This window comes from Penicillium argentinense (genome assembly GCF_028826775.1).
Source record: "Penicillium argentinense strain IBT 30761 chromosome Unknown utg000005l_segment0_segment0, whole genome shotgun sequence".
Classification (NCBI taxonomy): domain Eukaryota; kingdom Fungi; phylum Ascomycota; class Eurotiomycetes; order Eurotiales; family Aspergillaceae; genus Penicillium; species Penicillium argentinense.
In genome coordinates this window covers 6,305,409-6,320,181 of record NW_026622664.1, presented here as the reverse complement: position 1 = coordinate 6,320,181, position 14,773 = coordinate 6,305,409, and the positions used below count along the sequence as shown (strand labels likewise).

At 50.6% G+C, this 14,773-nt stretch overlaps 7 protein-coding genes across 7 annotated transcripts; all 7 read right to left on the bottom strand.

The window, feature by feature from the left end:
• Positions 1-122: 122 nt before the first annotated feature.
• N7532_007158 (UbiE/COQ5 family methyltransferase) lies at positions 123-1,418 on the bottom strand (the record flags this gene model as incomplete). The annotated part of the gene is made up of 5 exons (XM_056619651.1): positions 123-154; positions 266-358; positions 413-755; positions 816-920; positions 1,404-1,418. The coding sequence occupies 5 exons, from the start codon at positions 1,416-1,418 to the stop codon at positions 123-125; spliced, it is 588 nt and encodes a 195-aa protein (XP_056475810.1).
• Positions 1,419-3,749: 2,331 nt separating this feature from the next.
• On the bottom strand, positions 3,750-4,388 carry N7532_007157 (copper-transporting ATPase; the record flags this gene model as incomplete). The annotated part of the gene is made up of 1 exon (XM_056619650.1): positions 3,750-4,388. The coding sequence occupies one exon, from the start codon at positions 4,386-4,388 to the stop codon at positions 3,750-3,752; it is 639 nt and encodes a 212-aa protein (XP_056475809.1).
• Positions 4,389-4,456: 68 nt separating this feature from the next.
• On the bottom strand, positions 4,457-5,101 carry N7532_007156 (Cu2+-exporting ATPase; the record flags this gene model as incomplete). Its single annotated transcript, XM_056619649.1, has 1 exon — positions 4,457-5,101. The coding sequence occupies one exon, from the start codon at positions 5,099-5,101 to the stop codon at positions 4,457-4,459; it is 645 nt and encodes a 214-aa protein (XP_056475808.1).
• A 115-nt stretch (positions 5,102-5,216) lies between these two features.
• N7532_007155 (heavy-metal-associated domain-containing protein) lies at positions 5,217-6,439 on the bottom strand (the record flags this gene model as incomplete). Its single annotated transcript, XM_056619648.1, has 2 exons — positions 5,217-5,693; positions 6,209-6,439. 2 exons carry the CDS (start codon positions 6,437-6,439, stop codon positions 5,217-5,219), a joined length of 708 nt encoding a protein of 235 aa, XP_056475807.1.
• A 1,784-nt stretch (positions 6,440-8,223) lies between these two features.
• On the bottom strand, positions 8,224-9,940 carry N7532_007154 (uncharacterized protein; the record flags this gene model as incomplete). The annotated part of the gene is made up of 2 exons (XM_056619647.1): positions 8,224-8,534; positions 8,797-9,940. 2 exons carry the CDS (start codon positions 9,938-9,940, stop codon positions 8,224-8,226), a joined length of 1,455 nt encoding a protein of 484 aa, XP_056475806.1.
• Positions 9,941-10,083: 143 nt separating this feature from the next.
• Positions 10,084-12,360, bottom strand: N7532_007153 (uncharacterized protein; the record flags this gene model as incomplete). The annotated part of the gene is made up of 2 exons (XM_056619646.1): positions 10,084-11,208; positions 11,356-12,360. 2 exons carry the CDS (start codon positions 12,358-12,360, stop codon positions 10,084-10,086), a joined length of 2,130 nt encoding a protein of 709 aa, XP_056475805.1.
• Positions 12,361-12,426: 66 nt separating this feature from the next.
• Positions 12,427-13,815, bottom strand: N7532_007152 (uncharacterized protein; the record flags this gene model as incomplete). The annotated part of the gene is made up of 1 exon (XM_056619645.1): positions 12,427-13,815. The coding sequence occupies one exon, from the start codon at positions 13,813-13,815 to the stop codon at positions 12,427-12,429; it is 1,389 nt and encodes a 462-aa protein (XP_056475804.1).
• Positions 13,816-14,773: the final 958 nt, after the last annotated feature.

Genomic DNA, 14,773 nt, shown 5'->3' with positions numbered 1-14,773 from the left:
CACCCCTTTGTACATACCCATCGTGAACCTATGGGACTGCGCTTGTCCGAGCCATGCACTGCAAAGGCGTTCTCACCAAACCAGATTCTAGCCTCTCCATAAAAGTTCTTAAGCAAAGTTACCTAAGCCTTGATAGCGTAGATCCGAAACGAGCCTGGAAAAATTGTCAACAGCGCGATCAAGACTGAGCCAGGATGGAGGGTAATAACCGACCGACCCACTCATTAAAATCCAACTCTTGCAACGTCACTCGTAGTCTCCTTACTCGAACCCCAACTGCCGCAGCACGAGCTCTGAGACAAATACGACGACTGCTTGTAAAGATTCAGGTCCGACTTCGTGTCAACAACGAGCACTCCTACCGGCAAGTTAGTACAAAAGACTCAAGTGCCCTTGATGGCGGTATACGTACCCTCGAATCCGGCCTGCTCAAGGTACTCCTCATACCTCGCAATCTCACTCGCACCGGCAACACACCCAACATACAGCGCCGTGTTCTTAGTAATGTGATCCGGGAGCGGCTTTCGAGCCAGAATATCACTGATGGCAACCCTTCCGCCCGGCTTCAGTAGGCGAGCAATCTCTTTAAAGACGGCCGGCTTGTCGGTCGCTGGGACGAGGTTGACGACACAGTTACTAATGATGCAGTCGACGCTGGAGTCTGGCAGTGGCACGGAATTGATAGTTGCTTCAATAAACTTGGCGTTGGAGACTCCCGCCTTCTGCGTATTCTTCTCAGCGAGTTCGATCATGCTCTGTGTCTATTATCAATTCTGGTCTCTACGGAGGAAAGAACTCGAACTCGAATTACTCACCTTTGTCATGTCAACGCCGATTGCCTGTACATTGACCCCGACTTTACGGGCCGCCAGGAGGACGTCAATGCCACTGCCGCTGCCAAGGTCCAGAATCGTCTCACCCTATATACTCGAAGGTTAGCATTTTCTATTCGTCACCGTCGTGCGAAGATATCAGTCAAGCACCAGACTTCTTTCATATTGGCAAACCCTACTGGGTTTCCGTAGCTTAATCCGAGGTTCGTCTTCTTGGGATGTAGCCAAAGGCCCTGGCGATCTGTGTTGTAATTCAAAGGAAGATTGCTTATATTCCTTCTGGACAGAAAACTTGAGGGCTTATATACACTTTCCAATCAAAGCTGGTAATTCCGTGAGGTTAGGAATTGATTCCGTTACGATACGACATATCACAACAGGAATCTCCAGAACATCTGGCCTACGGGATCCGGGCTGGACTTATTTCGTTGCCGATTGATACATCGATTGCAGTTGTTGACTTCCACTGATCCGCACGGCGTACAAAACAAATAGCTCACCGCGAGGCCATCTCTGAAATAGCCCCACCAGCTTGTGTACCATACCGAGTGGCAGCCTTTCTCTGCCTACATGAATAACAATCATGCTTGGTGAAAGCTTCTGTTAGCTATCATCGTAGCCCAAGGCCATGATTGATGTAATCGCAAATAAGAGAATCTGGTTCCACAATGGTTTAGAGATGTGTGAGACAGAGCCTTTATCGTGACAGTAGAAAGTTTTGGTATTAGTAGAATCTACTTACTAAGGTATGGAGCTTCACTATGGAAGACTTGACAGCAAAGGCCTCGAATATTCTTGAGATGATCGAGGGCTTATGAATACGTTCTTGAAATAATATGTGACGTACTTGAGTACTACGCAGTTTACTGGCCTGCTTATTATGAGTCCCAAAGGAGTTTTCCTTCGCGTTTTACGCCAATCAAAAAAATATAAACCAACAGAACATTGCTGGCGCAGCTACGGTCGGAGCAGGGTTCCTCGATTAGCCGGTTCCCACCAAAAGATTTGGAGATTCAGTTCAATTGTTTGCGATACCGTACCACAGGATCCTGCCAGGGCCTCTCAACCTCCTCGTATGATATCTTAGATTGTATATCTTAGATTGTATACTCCATCCCTAGGACTGCGCTAGAGACATGTGGCCTGCTAGTGCTAAGTGCTGCTCTCCTAGGCGGTATGATGCAGAGCCCAGGGGCAGGCGGGCACACTCACTGTTCAGTCACACGGTCTTGGCAATTGGTTTTTGCTTGCTAGTCATCATCTGGTCAGTGGTCTGATCAGGTTGCCAGTTGACAGACACCAGGCCCAGCTGGCCTATAGGCCGGGGTTCGTGAGCCGGCTGGGACTAGAGGGCACAGCCTGCAGAGCATTGACCACAATACAAGGGTTGATGTCCCGGCAAGCCACTGGTCAGGCGGCGCATGCCCAATGTCGAGGAGCCGTGGTGGAAGGACTGTGGTTTGAGGGACGAGGTCCCCAGTCGACAGACTGAAAACCCAGCTAGACCTAGAGCCTTGGACGTACGTCCACCCGAGATTTAGGTCTGCAGCATACCTGGAACCAAATCCTTCTGGCCACCTAAACCTGATGTCTCAGTTTCTATGTCTAGAGCGGTCGTAAGACCGTGGTCCCAGGACCTGCCAAGTCGCCCCTACTGCCACTTCGCCCATGAAAGCAGCTGCTGAGGAGGGGTGCCAGACCACCACCGAATCGAAGGCCACTGCGGGGACCCACCCTTCTAGCACAGTTGATAAGCCAATGACACCAACCCTCACTGGGACAGCTTGGGTATCTGGGTGAGAACTGTCGTGCGCATTCCCTGGGCACCTCTAGACTATCTTAAGACTGGATTAAGCCTAGAACGATTGGAATAGGAGATAAATAGTACCAAAAGCCAACTCATATGACATTTACCCCTTTGTGTCGTCCGTGCTCTTCAGCAGGGCGTACTGTGACTAAATTCCTCTCAAGAGGATTCTCCCATGAGCCGAACCCTCTCGAAAGAAGTCTTTTGTTCTCGGCTTTCCAAGGGGTCCTTGCTCTTGAAACGGCCTAGCTGGGACTGATGTTTTGTTGACGTCCTCTCGTTTCACACCCTCCAGGATGCTCTACATAGCTCCATCATAGCCACAAGATTCGTCTTTCATCCCATTATTACTTCTGTTAATATTCTCTCGGGGCACCATACGTCTTGTCTGTATCATGCTCTTGGTACAAGAAGCATATATAGAGACAGGAATCACGAAGTAAATCCGGGGACCTCAAGCAGCAGTGGCTGCAAGGCTGCCTTGGACGCCAGTTGGCAGACTGGCAGCCAAGCTCGACCGAGAGCTTTGGACCTACGTCCACAGTCGGAGGGATTTGGCTCCAGATCACCTGCTCTAAGGCTTGGTGCCTAAGGCTGCAGCCAACCCACCGCGTCTTCCCGACAATAGACACATGCTAGTTGAGCTACGGCCACCATGGACAGCAATCATCGGATCGCCATCACAATTGGCTTTACAACAAGCAAGGTCTACGCGTGTCCTGAAATGGGTATCTCATGAGCGCCTAGGATCCCTTCCATCTTCTACCCGGTCTAAGACTCGCCATGCCATCCATAGAAGGTTCTTCTTTACTAGTCCACCTTCGGCTTCTCTTCCTCATGCACGGACACCACGATAAGGCGCTGCTGCCATCAGCAGTCGATGGAGGACAGAACGGATTGAGTTGAGGCTTCCTTGGAGGATTATCCTCTGATACTGAAGCAGACTAACGATAATGACAGAATCGTAGCATTTTACGATTAAGACTCAAAACTCGATTGACAGGAGCTCTGGCATCCCTTTCTTCAGAAAACGAAGATTCCAGTCGGACATTAAAGAGAGTTTGTGAAAATTTAGCCGCTGTTACTCGTGTATTGACAGTGCTCTTTGCTTAGATCTTCGACCAGCGCAGAAGCACCGCAGCCGCAATAACTGGCAGCACACTCACTAGCTCTCCCAGCCCTGCAAATTCTGGAGGAATTCTCGCACTGACGAAAGCACCCGCAGCGAGAAGGACCGCAAAGCTGTTGTATACGAAGCTCCATGTAAAATTGAACTTGATGCGGTAGATAGCCTTCCGACTGGCGTTCATCATGGTGGGGATGCCAGCCAAAGAAGGCCGCATGAGAACCACATCCGCGACGGATTGCGCGATATCCGTGCCTTCGTTCAAGTGGACGCCGATTGTAGCCCGCGCAAGAGCAATGGCATCGTTCGTGCCGTCACCACAGAAAACAACAACCGGTTCCTTGCAATCTGTGCCAGTACCGAGGAGCTTCTGGATGTAGTCCTTTTTGTCGGTGGGTGAACTTCGAGAACGCACATTGTCGCCAGGAATGCTAAGCTTGGACGCTAAGATCTGAACAGCTCCGTCATCGTCGCCAGAGACCACATGTATCAAGACGCCACGCTTCTGCAAGGTCTTAACCGTCCCAGCAGCGTCAGGTCGAAGCTCATCTTCAAGGCCATAGACCGCCTTTAATGCATTGTCGATTGTAAAGCAGAAGGCAGTGTATCCTTGAGCAAGCATTGGTTGAACAAGTTCATGTTCCGATACATTCAGCCAGCGAGAATTACCAGCTCGAAGTCTCTGGACACCTAAAGTGGCTTCAACGCCCTTACCAGTAAGGCTCTTGGGTTCAGGAACAGTCGAAGCCATAACCCACTCTCTTCGTCGACAATGATAGCTGTCGATGCCTGAAGTGACGGATCAGAAATGGATTCAACAGCTCTCTGACGAGCGAGAGCGGCAATCCATCGACGAACCATGATCAAAGTGACCAAGAGAGTGCTCGTTTCACAGAATTGACCGATCGAAAGGGGTTTCTCTGCAATGAGGTACCCAAAGGAGACGACCGAGAAGATGTAGGCAGCACTGGTTCTCAAGACGATCAAAAGGTCCATTTCTATAACTCTCGAGAACACAAGAGCCTTCAGGGCCTTGGGATAGAAAGGACCTGCTATGACAACTTGGACAATCGTGGCTAAGGTGAATGAAGCCGAGGAATATGCCACCTCCCTCTCAGGGAGCGGAGCCCATGCCATGATCAGGACCGGAATTGTCAAGACAGCGGAGAGAAAGGTCATATATCCGACATGGCGAACATGCTTGCTGCCGGCCTCCAGGGAAGGGTCACCGCGTAGAGGAGCAAGTTCAATTGGCCGACCCCAGATCTTCTCGGTGAGGTCTCGAGCTCCCAGTATCTTCGGATCAAAAGCAACTCGTACAGTCTGCTTGTTCATGGGTGCCATGTCAATGACTCCGTCCGGCCACGTCTGACTAATAAATTTCAAGGGCTCATCGGTGACAATAAGCTCGAGGCTAAATCCCTGGTTCTGGACTCTTTGGCACTTGAATTCAGTCGACTTCCTCCACTGAGCCAAGGCGAAGATCAATGTTGAACTCGGCCCGGGAGAGAACCAAACTGTTTTTCAGGTCTTTGACGGCGGGGACAGTACCAAGGGTTCGGTTGAGCTTTGTCTCGCAACCAGTACAAGTCATGCCAGAAATGCTGAGAACAACATATTCCTTGCCAGTATCCTGCTTCTCTATGTCGGTGATGTCCTGAACTAGTGCGTTGTCAATCTCCGAACCAGGATCGGGCGCAGCAGATGAGCAGCAAGCACCGGTGCAAGAGCCTTGGGGGCTGGCCGGCTGATTTTCTGTGCAGCAAGAACCAGCGCAACCAGTCCTTGGACCCTTCAGAATACATTGCTTGGGTGGCTTGCAGCAAGAGCCAGAGGAGTCGGTAATGGAGAGCTCTTTGGTGATCGCGTTCTTACTTATTCCGCAACAAGATCCTGCACACTCCCTAGCTGGAGGCTCAACAACGGGCTAAACCTTTGAAAAACCAGAGACAACGCAGGCATCCGCGGATTGATTTTTGACGGACCTGACGCTTTCACCAGAGCCCCTTTGCAGGCGAAGACGGTTCTGCGCGGCCTGGTCCTTAGTGACAGACCCGTTGCTGCAACAGGAATCCAACGAAGTGCGAAGAAGGGAGTGAGCAGATGATTTCTTAGAGCACTGCTTCCCATCTATTGAACGGCATTTGCGAATTTTACAGCAGGTTTCCTGGCCAAGAGCAATAAGAGCGCGGCAGATACATCCCAGGGGGCTTTTAGAGTAGTGCCGTAGCGGTCGAGGGCAGAGAGACTATGCTGGCTGCATGCCTTGCGGTCGGAAGCTCCACCACAAGCTAAGGAGAGTCAGCAACTCTAAATGCCATCCTCGGAGAACCTCTACTCACTGCTTGGCTGACCGGTTGGGCCGGGGGCAGCCGCAGCACTCGTCTCGCATTCCCGCAGAGCCAAGCGGCCAAGGCAAGACATGTCGCAACATAGGCTGACCTTGCCACGGCAGCAGTCAGGCGCGTCGATATTCTCGATTTTTTCGTCTGTGTATTTGCCAGGAGAATAGAAATCATCCGATTCCTCCTGGGCGGGTTCTTCCTGACCCGGGGCCGTATTTTCGCCATCGCAGCAAGAATTCTTGCAACTGCTCGTCTCATTCAGAGCCGCGATTGGCGTAACATCAGGCTCAGGGGCTGGAGCCGGTGGGCCGCAACTGTCGCATGCCATTGCTGAAATGATCTTTTGCTTTCTGTCCAATTTGAGTTTGAGGTGTTGCGAAAGTTGAGTTTTTGGAAACAAGTAAGCCTGTCGGTTTGGGATTAGTTTCACTGGGGGACGCGCGCTGACGCACGCTGTAAGCCCTGAAACGACGTGGCAATTGTGGATTGTGACAAAACATTCGAAAGTCGGGGCAGTATGAAGCATTACGTACGTAGATTTTGAAAACAGAGGCAGACACATCAGACCGAGAGATCCCAGGCAGCCAGTGTCTTCGCTTGAAGACCGCGCAATCTCTCCATCTCCACGAGTAGATCCGGGTCTGGTGAAAAGTGAAGATCGTCAGTTGTGATCTTTTGGAGTAAGTGGAGGCCTTGGAAAGATCGCAGTCAGGATTTTACCGCACGGAAAAGCAGACGACAGTAAGCGAGCGAAAAAAGTAGAGTGAATTAATGGAAGGAAGCAAAATCAGAGAGCGAAGCAGAGGCATAGAGGTAGTGGACACGTTCTCTTGAACCTGGGAGGGTAAAGCAAGAAGAGCATATTGCTCGAGCAGGTCCAAGCAGCGGCGGTGTAGTTGAACACAAAGCCATACAGGAAGGCCACCAATGAGGATACGGCTTCTCAGAAGTGCGTAGCAAGAGCGTGTATGTCATGAAAGAGAAGTAATAGCGAATAAGAGAAGGTATATGGAGCAGCAACAACAATAAAGGTCACATTGCAGAGGAAAGGGCCAGTGAACAAGAAACAAAGTACCAAAAGGAAACCGAAACAGGAGAGAGCGTGGACAGAGTGACAGCGAATGAGAAAACAGGCGCAGGAGGGCCAGACGAATCAGAAAGAAGAATTTGGCTAATAGCAACATCAAAGACTGGTAACGCGCGCTTCGCAAGCTTCGCACGCTGATGCCCTGAAACGAAGTGATGAAGGGAGTGAAAATAGCGGTAAAATATGGATAAGAAGACGAGATGGTAAGGAGATATATAAAAGTTTGTAGAGTCACATTGTGATTGGCTGTAGAGTTGCAGGAAATGCATCCGAGAAAGTTTATATATGTAGCATGTGTGACGTCTGTGATCAGGTGGGGAATCCCTTGTACCATCCTAGTAGTCTATCTCATCAGGGCAAGAACCAAACGGTTATACTTGAGCCTCGTCATCTAACCATGTCGCATTGTCCAGTTCGTGTTGAATTCAATTGTGAATATACTCTCCACACACTCTCTTTCACTCATGATCTTCCTCGAAGCCTTGTCCCAGTCGACTCCAGGGTCATTATGAAGGACTGCGAGTACACAGTTCTGCTTGAGCGTGCAGTATTACCGATCCTCAACGAGCATGAGGTTGTGTGTCGAGCAGCATCAAGTCCTCTGTGTGGGGTTTGCGGTTCCATCACGACGCAAATACTACAAACGCCTATATTCATTATTCAAGATGCAGATCATCCGTTTCTTTCGGTGTGGGTCCATTCACTCTGTGATAAAGCAGAATGCGAAGCACAGATGAAGGAGGATATGGACAGTATCATGGGCAAGCTGAGACGGCAACTTTCAGATGAAATGCGTTCGGAAGCGAAGACTTGTAAAATGTGTGGGAAGGCAGTGGGCCTGAAAAGATGTGCCCGATGCAAGGCGGTAGCTTATTGCGGAACCGAGCATCAGAGGGTGGATTGGAAGATACACAAGAAGTTCTGCGTATCAGTGGATCGGGAAGGTGACTAGGAATGGTGTGCGATTTATTGGTCGGGTTTGCTATATGTCGGTGCGACCGTTTCTTACACGGGTTTGAAGGAATTCATTCTGGTCTCTCATCTGCTTGGGATTTATTATGAACCTCCCTTCGTTTATCCCCCTCCCAGGCGGCCATTGTTTGTTTCTCCAGTTCCTGCAGCCTTTGGATTTCACTAAGCAATCGAGGATCGGGTTCGAATTGTAGGTCCTTCATGTCAAGCCTCTGCAGAAGATGAAGGCCTTCGGAAGACCGAAGCCTGGATAGCTGGACGTATGTTGAGCAGAACTTTCTGTGACGATCGAGGCCCCGGATGGTCGGATCGTCTTTGAGATCGAGAATGGCAGACGCGAGAGTTGATCCTTGGCCTTTGTAGTCTGTGAGACAGAAAGCCGGACACATTGGGACTTGTTTCCTTCGTACTGAGTACCCTTTCAAGGTGATAGATCGCTGAACGGGAAAGACCGGCATGACAGACGGATCTAGGCCATCGAATGTGGCCGGCTTTGGTTTATTTTGCTAGAACAAAATACAGGTTGGAGGCTTCGTGCACATGATGTACAAGTAATCTATCTCGAGAAATTCGGCTAAGGCAGACGTCAACAGCGTTAACTATTTTGCAATAATATGTGGACTCACCGGATGGGTCAACTACCACTCCCACCGCAGTTCCTGCCGCTCCATTTACCTGACCAAGGGCGGTGCAGATGTTTGTCAGGATGACAGCGGGCATACCTGTTGAGTATAGGAAGAGGCCAGGAAACGGGATCGTGGCTCCTTGGTCGGGTTGTTGAAGTAAGTCATCTGCGCGAAGTCGTATATTTCCTGGGCCTGTGGACTTCGTGCGGGTGTGGATCGCGGAATATATATAGATTCTCTGATTCCTCAAGCGTGCAAATTTTTCCATTTGAATTCGATTCACCATATGTCGAATGGAGTTCCGTTTGACAACGGTCATGGCACCTTCCAGTTGCGGATCGGCTAAGGAAGTGATAGCTTTGCTGTTCAAGGACAGGTCATTACTCGTCAATGAGCCAGAGCGAGCACGCAACAAGAAGTCCCGGAAAGACAGGTCTTCGGTTTGTCTCATCTGCTCGTCCAAGATGATTACCTGCGTGAACTGATGCCAGAGAAGTTGGCCGATTTCGTCTTCATCTTTGTTCAATCGAGGGACCCTCCAAAGTGCAGGCCCGCGAACTGGTGAAAACTGGAAAAAGTCACCTACGAAGATGACAATGGGGAGACCGCCAAAAAATTCCGGGGAGTTCCGGTCCAGGGACTTAGCCATTTTACAGTGATTGTTAATCATGCTGAGCATGGTCAGATCCATCATGCTTACTTCGTCGACGATTATTATCGTTTTACGCTCCCACAGTCTCTTTATTCGAGATCTTGTGGTTGAAGTAGCTCGGGAGCGATCGATCGATATGCCTAAAGACGTGTGGTAGGTATTTCCGCCAATATTGTCAGCTGCAGCGCCAGTTGGTGCTGTGAGAATTACCTCCTTTTTACGATGGAGCAGATCCATGCCGGTCACGATAGCTTTGATAACCTGGCTCTTCCCTGTGCCACCCTCGCCCATGATGCAGAGCAGCATCTGCTTCCGCCGGGACGAATCAAAAGGGTGTTCAGCCCAGGCCAAAGCGTCGGAGAGAACCTTTTCGACCACCATGCGTTGCTTGACATTCAACGGAATTTGCTCCGCTACCAAGGAAGTTAGAGAATTACCAGTAGGGGCGCGGCCAACCCGGAGTCGGCGGTCTTCAAACGATGAGATGCTCATGGTGGTGAGCATGGGTTGTAAAACCCCGTCGCCCATTTCCAAGTCAAAGTCGTCGGAGCCAATGCCAGCATGTAAGCTACCGTGCGCAGGTGCGTCCTCATCATTAGCCTTGGAAAGATCCTTTAAGTGTAACTCCCAATCCTTCATGGTGGACGGGGGAGAAAATGGAGATCAGAAATGTCTTCCGCAAGGTCATGGAGAATATCGACGGGTCGAAGATTTCGCAGCACCGTGGTCCAGGTAGACGTTGTTCCATGGACTAATGGAGGAATCCGTCGTCCAGTAGCAAGAAGCTCTTTCTGCCACAACCTAGCGATTGAACCGTAGGCCGCAATCAATGTCTCTGGCTTAAAGGTCTCATCTTGAAGATGGACAGAGTCGACTCCTTCCTCATTATCCGAATAGGAATCGGTCCGTTGAATCACTCCCATGTGGTGATCATAGGAGTCATAAGCAGCGCTCGCTGCGGCTGATTCGCGTAGCTTTGCGTCTGCCTGACAATCTTCCTTGGACTTTCGCAGTAGGTCAATATTTCTTGCGAAATCTCGGTTATGTGGAGAGAGAGTAGGCTCAACAGTCGCCCATATCTGTGGGTAATTGTTTCCCTGCTCCTTTGACCGACAAAGGAGGGGCCCCAAATCTTCCCACGGTATAAACAGACCTAACAGGATCTCTGCCAGGTCATTTATAATGGCCTCGGTCGTTGGGTGACCGCCGGAAATCGCGTCCTCCGCAGGTTGGAACTCAGTCAATTGTCCACTAAATGAGATTGTCGCCACTTGTGACTTCGATCGAGCCAAGCGTTGCACATGAGATAGGTACCTCGGGTGGCTCACGTCAAAATCCACATCATCTAAGACTGCATCCCGCACGTTCATGGTCCGGACGAGCATGCAGTATTCAAAGAAGGGCAAACATGCCAGGTGTGGGCCCCGCCATTTATAATTATCGAAAATATTTGCAGGAGCGGCGTCTCCAATCTCGTACGTACATGGCTCATCGGCCATTGGAGCCGAGTTGGCCCGGTCGGATCGAAGCATGGTACGGACGTGTTGGCGTAGCCACCAAAGATTGACGCGCACGAAGTTATAGCTATTGGTGTAATAGGAGGGAAGTTGAAGAAGCTTACTGGCCACTTGGACGCCGCTAACCTCACGGTCATGGGCAAGTGTGTTGAAACAACGCAGTGCGAAGTTGGTCGTTCCCTTCTCTTGAAGGCGAAGGTCCGTCGCTGTTGGGGGGTCAGCCGCCTTTGCACTCTCAATGGACTGTTTCAACAGAGCAGCCTTGGCGATTATCTACCACGGGGAGACGTCGTCTTTAGTGGCGTGGTTGGTGATGTAGTATATCAGAGACAATGATTTGGAAACGGTAGGGATCCAAGAAATATCATGATTGGATCGTAAACAGCTGACTAGCGCCGGGTTCCAGGGGTTGACCCAGGGATGACTGCGAACGAGATGGATAATGCCGAATTCGTCAACTGTAGAGGTAGGGACCAATTCGCGGGGCATACCGAATCGACATGAGCTCTTCCCAGAACCGCTGCGCTGGTATTTGAAACAGGTCGAGAGATGATATTTCGAATGTAGCTGTTTCTTTCGAGCTACCGCGCCACTATCGTCAGCTAGTCGGGCAAAGAACACCTCGTCAGGCTCAGCTCCCCGGGCGGAAGGTGGCATAGGCGGACGGTTGGAGTCGGGGTCGGTTTGAACCGTGTCGTCATTGCTCTGGCTGATGACTGACTCGAGGTAATGGATCATACGGCTTGCATATTCGGGATCACTTAGTAGGCGCTGGCGCAGAGAAGTAAATGCCAAGTTCCCCTGGAGCCACACCAGGGCATGGAGGTGCAGCATGCCTCTGCCATTTGTCTCGACTACTCCAAAGTGGTTGGAGACGTCTCCCAAGATGCCGAAATATTCACAGCCACTAGCTAGGAGGCCGCTCAAGACTGCGTTACAGACATGGTGAAAGAAGTTAGCAACCGCGACAGGGTTGGAAGTGGCAATGGTGTCACGGACGGCGGCATTAGTACTGTTTAGAATGTCTCCAGCATATTCTACTCCTGCCAGGATCAATTCTAAGGGATTTCGCAAGTCAGATGGGTTTATGGTGATCCAAAACGCAGGCATCCCATACCGTACGATGATCCCGCGGATTTCGGAACGCGTCGTCAGCTTTTGGGCAAAAGACCCTGGCACTCGGATTCCGATGGTCACTACATTTCGCTGGAGCCGTCTGATGACGGGATCATCGAGTGTCTGACCGTCTGCTGCAGCTTTCGCAGCATTTTGCAGTTGGCTTAGAGTTAAGGAGGCGATATCATCTGCGGCTGACTGCCAATTCTGACGCTTTATAAGGAAATGATTCCCTAGCGATGACTTTCGGAGCTGGATCACGTCATACAGCAGATACATGAACGTTTTGTGCCTTGCGAACCTACTAAATTAAGCTAAGGGAAAAACGAACTTTGAAGAGAGGCCTTACCTTCTACTATGGTGGGTCAGCGCCCATTTTGCAAAAGCTTCTAGGGACACGGGAATGTTCCTGTCTTCCAGGTGGCCTCCAGTGCCCGTTGGAAACAGCGTAGGGAACGCAGCAGTGAAATAAGAAGGATCCATCCAGTGATTGAGGAGCGTCGCGGTACCATGGATGGTATAAGAGATTGCCGGCGGCCTATCGATTCGAGCTGCAGGTGAGGTGTAGTTTCCCGCATAGGTAGCGGTTGGAGGCGAGCGGCTAGAAATTGCTTTGAATAAGGTGTCCAAGGTACGCATATCCGGGTCTTGGCGTTCGCCATTGATGTCAGTTGAGACCGAACCGGTTATCAGAGGGCCACCGTCTTCGTTATCAAATGCAGCCTCGTCCTGCGCCGCCTGTAGATCATTCTCGAAATTTCCTGACTGTAGATGAACGGTATATCCCTCACGCTCATGGTGGTCAGACTCATCCAGGAAGACAATGCTGTCTCGCAGCTCCGTGGGGATGAAGTCGTCACTCCAATCGTCTATCATGGCATGGTTGATAGTTACGCTTCTATATAGATGATTATGGTGAAGCAGGTATTCCAACACAGCTAGAACCTTTGACTTACGCACCGATAAGAAAGGGCCCAAGTCCGAGTGTAAAGGACGATGTTGTCCTAACCAAAAGACTCTAATCAGGTTATGCAATCTTAATTCAGGGCTTGGCAAGATGTCGAGGAGGGGACCGTGATCCTGCGGTATAACAATAAAATGACCTCGAAGCGCACGATAGCTGATTGGAGAAGAACGGCCCCCTGGCCTCAACTTCAAGATCACACCCAGAGGATGAGATCTTGCTATGAGACACTCCTCAACTGGAGTGAGGTCGTCTAAGACGGATGGGTAGTGCTGACACATGGTCACATTTACCAGGTTCTTCCTGGAAAACTTTGGGATGGTATTCCGGATAAGTGCATTGTGGCACGACGAACAAAGGCTCCAGCGGTTGCCGTGTAGACCGCAAGTGTCGAGGCTATTGACCAATGGCATCAGGATAGGATCATTGCTGTCGACGTGAAAGACATTTGCTGCAGGGACTTCCATGCCACAAGAAGCGCACAGACCCTTCGCGGAAGCGCGTGCCAGCTCATCCTCGTATCGCCCCATTGACGCACGTATAGTTCTGGGAGACATGTCTGGAGGAAAAAAGTCAGAGGCAGCAGAACGGGCCTTGAATTCATCACGAAGAAAGGCCAATGCCCGTTCCAAAACCTCCTGGGACGCATTCGAACGCAGCGTTCTTTGTCTTTTTGGTTTCGGGGCCAAATTAGCGAAGCGCGCCGTTTGACTTCCAGACACGGTTTCGTCAGAGTCGGGGAAAGGACCCATCATAGTAGTGAATTGCATGTTTGGGCGTAAAGCTCGATAACCATCGACTCGTCTCAGCAACGTGGCGGGCCTTGTCGTAGGCTGTTCGTGAGTCGCTACTGGAGGAAGAGGGGTGGCACTGACAACAGTGGCGCGATTGGGCGGGGCAGGCCTTATAGGGCGTATATTCGATACCTGAAAAGACGTTGAAGGGTTCTCTATCGCTTTGGATATGAGCAGTGGTGCTGTGAGGGGAGTAGATCGGTACGTGGCGACAGGATTCTGGGTGGACGGTCGTGTTAGGTTTGGTTGAATGTGATGAGGGCTAGCTGCCGGCGCCGGTGCTAGTAATAACAGCCGGCGAGGGGGAGGGTGAGAGGGCGTAGAGCGGATGGCAGGTGGTTTTGGAGACTGTATTATATCCGGAGCGCGGCGCAAGGCACGAAAGGAGTTTTGAAAGGGATTAAAACCTGGGGGCAAAGTGGGCGCTTCTGGCGGACACCGGTCCATGATTGGTAGACTAATAACAGAATAAAAAAGCAGGATGACCTAACACTGAACTAAAACCCACCGGGAAGAGGAGGATAGTTAGCGACATATATGACTAGCGAGAGGTATACCTGGCTCAATACGAGGTCAACGAGCTCAAAAGCTCGTGGAAGAAGAAAGCGGGGTGCCGAAGCCAGAAGAGCGCACGTGCAGCACGGAAGCAGGGAATCAGTAGTGTCCGTAGCAGCAAATCAAACAAGGGTTCATTGAGAAGGCGTTAGTTGGGATGGCATGGATGACACGAGGCACATGAACAAGCAGGCGGGCAGAGACGGCGGCGTGAAATTGTAGAAAACAGGAAAGGCACGAAGCGTAGAAAGTAAAGAGGTATCAAGTTGTGTATACAATGATGGCAAAATGCAGAGGGTTGCATCGACCAGGATCAACGTAGGAGAGCAAGGAAGCTAAACCAAAACGGGAAGCAGTCGAAGGCCAATTGCAAAGGTAA